The sequence below is a fragment of the Otolemur garnettii genome, unplaced genomic scaffold (assembly GCF_000181295.1).
Source record: "Otolemur garnettii isolate 467f Iridium unplaced genomic scaffold, OtoGar3 scaffold00099, whole genome shotgun sequence".
Classification (NCBI taxonomy): Eukaryota; Metazoa; Chordata; class Mammalia; order Primates; family Galagidae; genus Otolemur; species Otolemur garnettii.
This window is the reverse complement of record NW_003852494.1, coordinates 4092243-4098636: the sequence shown is the minus strand read 5'-3', so window position 1 is coordinate 4098636 and position 6394 is coordinate 4092243. Positions and strand designations below refer to the sequence as shown.

The following is a 6394-nucleotide window of genomic DNA, read 5'->3' as shown; positions in this document are numbered from 1 at the left end:
CGTTTGAGCCCAGGAGTTGGAGGTTGCTGTGAGCTGTAATGCCACGGCACTCTACCCAGGGGGACAGCTTGAGGCTCTGTCTCAAAAAAAAAAAGAAAAAAAAAAAATTTGCGATAGGAAATATCATCTGTTGGGGAAGACCGCCCACTAAAAAGCTGCTGGTAGGGAACTATTGGTGTTCTTCATAAGCTATCAGATGGTATTACTTCCACACCCAATAATCAGAAAGAACGTACCTGGTCACAACAGCAGCGAATATCACAGGCCCCCGCTGTTAAATTACAAGGACAAGGACCAAGAGGCTGATATACCTGGTTAGGAATAACAGTCACATTCTCTGAAAAATACATACAACAGAAAGTTCAGCTATGAAACACTGTGACAGCACTGCCACATTTTTGACATTCAAAAAAAAGCTGGATCATCATATTTTATAAATCATCATTACCAAATATTCCACATTAAGGAATGCCTAAAATAAGCTATGCATTAAAATTATTTGAGGCCTGCACCTGCTACTCCAACAAAAACCCAAATATAAGAAAACATGCTACTTATAATGAACCAAAAAAGTTACAGTTGATTTTGAAGATAATCACCTAAAAGTTACAAGGTAGGCTCGGTGCCTGTGGTGCCAGCCACATACAACTAAGGTGGCAGGTTCGAATCCAGCCTGGCCTGCCAAAACCATAATGACGGCTGCAACCAAAAAACAGTTGGGCATTGTGGCAGGCACCTGTGGTGCCAGCTACCTGGGAGGCTGAGGCAGGAGACTCGCTTGAGCCCAGGAGTTGGAGGTTGCTGTGAGCTGTGATGCCACGGCATACTACCCAGAGGGACAGCTTGGGGCTCTGTCTCAAAAATAAATAAATAAATAAAAGTTACAAGGCAAATGTAATGCACTGATTTTTATTTTTATTTTATTTTTATTTTTTGAGACAGAACCTTACAATGTTGCCCTCGATAGAGTGCCATGACATCACAGCTCACAGCAACCTCCTACTCTTGGGCTGAAGCAATTCTCTTGCCTCAGCCTCCTGAGTAGTTGGGACTATAAGAACCCACCACAATGCCTGGCTATTTTTTTGTTGTTATAGTTGTCATTGTTGTTTAGCAGGCCTGGGCCAGGTTTGAACCCACCAGCCCCAGTGTATGTGGCCAGTGCCCTAACCACTGAGCATGGGCGCCGAGCTACAAGATCATATATAATTATGCTACATGCTGGACCTCAAGACCCCCCCACTCACTATTGCAAATCCAACTCCTCTCACCATTATTCTGTCTCAAATATAGGGGAAATTAAATACAAGGGAGAACCCTGTGGCAATTTTAGCTCATGATAAAATCACTCCACAGTGAACTCAGAGGTCCTTCCAGTTCATTCTCCACACTTACTCATAGAGATCTTTCTAAAAATATAAATGAAACTGCATTGCTGGCCGGGCAAGGTGGCTTACGCCTGTAACCCCAGCATTTGGGAGGCCAAGGAGGATGGATTGCCTGAGCTCACAGATTCAAGACCAGCCTAAGCAGGGCAAGACCTATCTCTAAAAAATAGCCGGGTATTGTGACAGCCACCTGTAGTTTCAGCTACTTGGGAGGCTGAAGCAAGAGAACCACTTGAGTCCAAGAGTTTGAGGTTGCTATGAACTATGACACGCTATGATACCCCAGCACTCTACCAACAACAACAAAGCAAAACTCTCTCTCTCTCAAAAAAAAGGCTCAGAGCCAGTGGTTAGGGAGCCAACAACATACCAGGGCTAGCAGGTTTGAACCTGGCCCAGGCCTGCTAAAAAATAGCTGGGCATTGTGGCAGGTGGCTGTAGTCCCAGCTATTTGGGAGGCTGAAGCAAGAGAATTGCTCAAACCCAAGAATTTGAGGTTGCGTTAAGCTGTGACACCATGACACTCTACCTAAGGCAACATAGTGAGACTCTGTCTCAAAAAAAAAAAAAAATCCATAATTTTGAGATGTTTAAATAATACATTTGTATGTTTCTAAAAAATAAAAAAAGATATTAAAAAAAGAAGAAGAAGAAGGCTCGGCACCAGTAGCTCAAGCGGTTAAAGCGCCAGCCACATACACCTGAGCTGGTGGGTTCAAATCCAGCTGGAGCCTGCCAAATAACAATGACAACTCCAACCAAAAAATAGCTAAGAATTGTGGCAAACGCCTGTGGTCCCAGCTGCTTGGGAGACTAAGGCAAGAGAATTGCTTAAGCCCAGGAGTTGGAGGTTGCCGTGAGCTGTGAGGCAACTGCACTCTACCCAGGGTGACAGCTTGAGGCTCTGTCTCAAAAAAAAAAAATTAAATATGGGCGGCACCTGTGCCTCAAAGGAGTAGGGCACTGGCCCCATATGCCAGAGGTGGCGGGTTCAAACCCAGCCCTGGCCAAAAACTGCAAAAATAAATAAATAAATAAATAAATAAAAGAAAAGAAGAAGTAAAAGTTCACTCTCATCCTTTACTGTCTCCACATCACTCTCCAAACTATTGCACACTGTTAGCTTTTGGAATATCCTTCCAGAATTTCTTTATGCAAATATAAATGTTTTCATTTCTGTGTCCTTTCTGACAAAAAATAGCATACTATATGTACCCACTTGTTCTTGCACTCAACCATTTATCTTGGAGATCTTCCCATGCAAGTGCACCAAGGGCACAGTAGCCTGCTAAAGCACTATCACTACTCATCTCATCCTCCTAAACTTCCAGAAGCACTAGCAGACCACAGTTAGGGAATAGAATAAAGGAGGAGGTAGGTCCAGTGAGGTGGCTCACGCCTGTAATCCTAGCACTCTGGGAGGCCAGCCTGATCTCATGGGTACAAGACCAGCCTGAGCAAAAATTGAGACCCCATCTCTACTAAAAACAGAAAAACTGAGGCAAGAGGATCGCTTGAGCCCAGATTGGAGGTCGCTGTGAGATATAATGCCATGGCACTCTAACCAGGGTGACAGCTTGAGACTCTGTCTCAAAAAAAAAAAAGGCTGGGTGTGGTGCCTCACGCCTGTAGTCCTAGTACTCTGGGAGGCTGAAGTTAGTGGATTGCTTAAGCTCAGGAGTTTAAGACCAGCCAAAGCAAAACTGAGACCCTACTCAGCGCCTGTGGCTCAAGCGGCTAAGGCTCCAGCCACATACACCCAAGGTGGTGGGTTCGAATCCCCAGCCCAGGCCCGCCAAACAACAATGATGGCTGCAACCAATGGGCACCTGTAGTCCCAGCTACTTGGGAGGCTGAGGCAGGAGACTCACTTGAGCCCAGGAGTTGGAGGTTGCTGTGAGCGTGATGCCATGGCACTCTACCCAGGGGGATAGCTTGAGGCTCCGTCAAAAAAAAAAAAAAAAGTGAGACCCTAAAAATTTGGCAGGCACCTACAGTCTCTAATACTCAGAAAGCTGAGGCAAGATGATCACTTGAGCCCAAGGCTTTGAGGTTACTGTGAGCAATGACACCACAGTACTCTACTCAAGGCGACAGAGTGAGATTCTGTCTCAAAAAAAAAAAAAAAAAAAGCTGGCTTACAAAGATGCAAACAGTAAAGATAAAATAAAAATTAAATAGTAAAAAGCAAACACTTTTATAATAAAAAACAAAAAAGGGAAAATAAGTTTATGGAGGCAAGACAGACTCAAGAGTGAAGGTAAGCATATTTTATCAACTTCATAGTTTATACTTATAATCAAACAGGTAAGTTTGACATGAATGCTTAGACAGTCAAAGACTACTTGCCTGAAACATTATGGGTCAGAGAAGAGTTGGCATAAATTTCCACTTGAATGAGTAGATGTGCTAAACAAGATGAATTGTGAGATGCTGAAACCAGAAGAGTTTGGAGGACACACAGGGAGTCTGGGAAGGAATCTGTCTCATTTGAGGAACACCATTCCAGATCCTTCAGTTTTACTGTCACTTCCAGCACATTCTGAAAGGAAAAGATTCCTGTACTTTTAAAATGACTCAAAAAGGCAATTATAAGAACACACAATGGCAACCACAATAAAAGTATATATTAGCCTCAGTTCATTTCATAAAAGGAGACTGTATACAAAGATGACAGAGTTATCTTCATTTACACCCCATAAATCTGGTAAGATACAAGTCATGATTCCTAATTCCTTAGTTTAACAAAAAGCAAACTTTTAGATACTTACAGAAAGCTAGACCCAGGTCTGACAGATTAACTTAGTTTGTCTGGCATACAAAAAAGTCAATGAAAACAATCTCCAGTTTATCTCAGAATGACTTTGCATGCGTAAATGCTCATTCCTAGGGTGTAAGCAGAATCAATCTTTCTCATCCTTTTATTTCCAGAGTTAATGTCTTACACATACAGGCACTCAATAACACTTATTAAGTAGAAGATATTTAATCTCTCTAGGATTAAGTGTCTTTACACATAAGCTTAGAGTTGGGCAAGGTCAGTGGTTATGAAGCTTTTCTGAGTAGTAGACCCATTTGGTAATACAATACAAGCTGATAGCCCTCTCATCAGAAAAATGCACATACACACAGAATTTTACACACAATGTCCTAAGATTCGCAGACCCCTTGAAATGCACACAAGGACCCCTGAACTCCTGAGGCAAGATCCTACAGTCCACAATTTCATTACACTTCTGAGCAAGGAGAAAGTGATATCTTGGCAAATTACAAGAGCACTGCAGAAATCCTAGATGTGGGGCTCTACACGGGTTACAGAGAAAAATTTACCTGTGGTCCTACTGCACTGGGGGTCATAGTCACACTCCAGTCTTCTGCCTCATTGCTCAGCACTCCACAAGTTGGAACTGGCAAGATTCCTAAAGAATAGAAGACAGTGCAAGGCAATGCTGAGATGCTGAGATGCTGAGATGCTATTGCCCAGCAGCCAACGGACTGCGCTAGAATCAGACTGCCTAATCTCTTTACAGACTGTGTGACACTGGGCAAGTGACAACGTCAGTTTTTCAGTTTCTTCATTTGTCAAATGGAATTAAAATATATTACTATTTCTATTAAGAAAATGAGATACCGAACTTGGGTGTCTGGGTGGTGCCTATGGCTCAAGGAGTAGGGCGCCAGCCCCATATACCGGGGGTGGCGAGCCCGGCCCCGGCCAAAACTGTGAACTTGGACGTCTGTCCTCTGGTGTACAAGCAGCCCCCATCCTTCCTCCCAGTTCTGACTTTGCAGAGGACCGAGGCGAGGCCCAGAGTACTCCACCTCGATAGGCTCGGGGGCGGCCTAGAACTGACCCAACCCCCACCCTCCCCATCAGGAGGTCCGGACTCTTTACCCTCCTCGTCCTGCAGCACAGCCAGGGACACAGTCACACCCTCGGTGTCTCCGACTAGAGAGGCGCTGACCGCAGGGCTGGACATTCGGATGAGAGAAGGGATGAAAACTACGCGGGAAGGAAGGAGACAGGGAGGAGGAGTTAACAGTTGAAGAGTCAGTGCCTAAGTGTGTGTGGCGGCCTTCTGGGGCGGTCCTGACTTCCGGAGTTCCCAGAGAAGCCCCCAGTCTGATACTTTAAACGTGTGGTCCCCTTAGCCCCGGCCCCTGCAGGTCCCCCCCCGGCCGTACACACCCAAGTTCCCTCGCAGCGGCCTCAGGGCGTTCTGCAAAAGGAGGAGCCCCCAAAGGAGAGTGCCTGGCGGCGGAAAGGCCATGCTTGGGCCTCGCGGGCCCGGTACTGCAGACCCGCGCCAGCCTTAGAAGCCCAGAGGGAACAACACGCGGAAACGCGGCCACAGCAGCCCTGCCGCCGCCATCTTGTCAAGCGAAAGCCAGGAGCTATGGCAACCACCACTAGGGTGCTGGCCAGGGGGAGCGGCGCGTCGTGATTGGCCAGCAATAAGAGACCCCGCCCCGGCCCGGGCGGAAGCGTCCCGGCCCCGCCCACAAGGCCTTGCTAGTTTGAGACTTGACTTGCCACCTGTAAGAAGCTCGACCGGGGCGTGGTGGCTTACACCTGTAATCCCAGCACTCTGGGAGGCTGTAGGCGGGCGGATCGTCTGAGCTCACGAGTTCAGGACCAGCCTGAGCTAAGTAGAGCGAGACACCTTCCCCCCTCCGTCTCTAAGAAAAATAGCGGGGTGTTGTGGGAGGCACCTAAATCCCAGCTACTAGGGAGGCTGAAGCAAGAAAATCGCTTGAGCCCAAGAGTCTGAGGTTGTTGTGAGCTATGATGTCACAGCACTTTACTGAGGGCGACAAAGTGAGATTGTCTCAAAAAACAAACAAACAAACAAAAAAGAATCTTGAAAAGGTAGGAATCCTTGTCCAATTCAAAAATTGGAGTTTTCCCTAACCTGAGAGTTAATGCAGCCACACTGCAAGGGTGAGCCTTTAAGCACTAGCTTTTAAATAAAAAAGGTAGGATTTGCTCCTTAATAAATTTGATT

The 6394-nt window shown here is 46.0% G+C and overlaps 1 protein-coding gene across 1 annotated transcript in view; it reads right to left on the bottom strand.

The window, feature by feature from the left end:
• The window catches only part of TCTN2 (tectonic family member 2), a 36817-nt gene extending 31074 nt beyond the window's left edge, over window positions 1-5743 (bottom strand). The window contains exons 1-5 of the mRNA XM_023516863.1: window positions 5578-5743; window positions 5284-5391; window positions 4719-4807; window positions 3738-3930; window positions 237-337 (exon numbers count right to left, since the gene is read on the bottom strand). Coding sequence (XP_023372631.1) covers window positions 237-337; window positions 3738-3930; window positions 4719-4807; window positions 5284-5391; window positions 5578-5659 — 573 coding nt within the window. The 5' untranslated portion in view covers window positions 5660-5743. The remainder of the gene's footprint in view (window positions 1-236; window positions 338-3737; window positions 3931-4718; window positions 4808-5283; window positions 5392-5577) is intronic.
• Window positions 5744-6394: the final 651 nt, after the last annotated feature.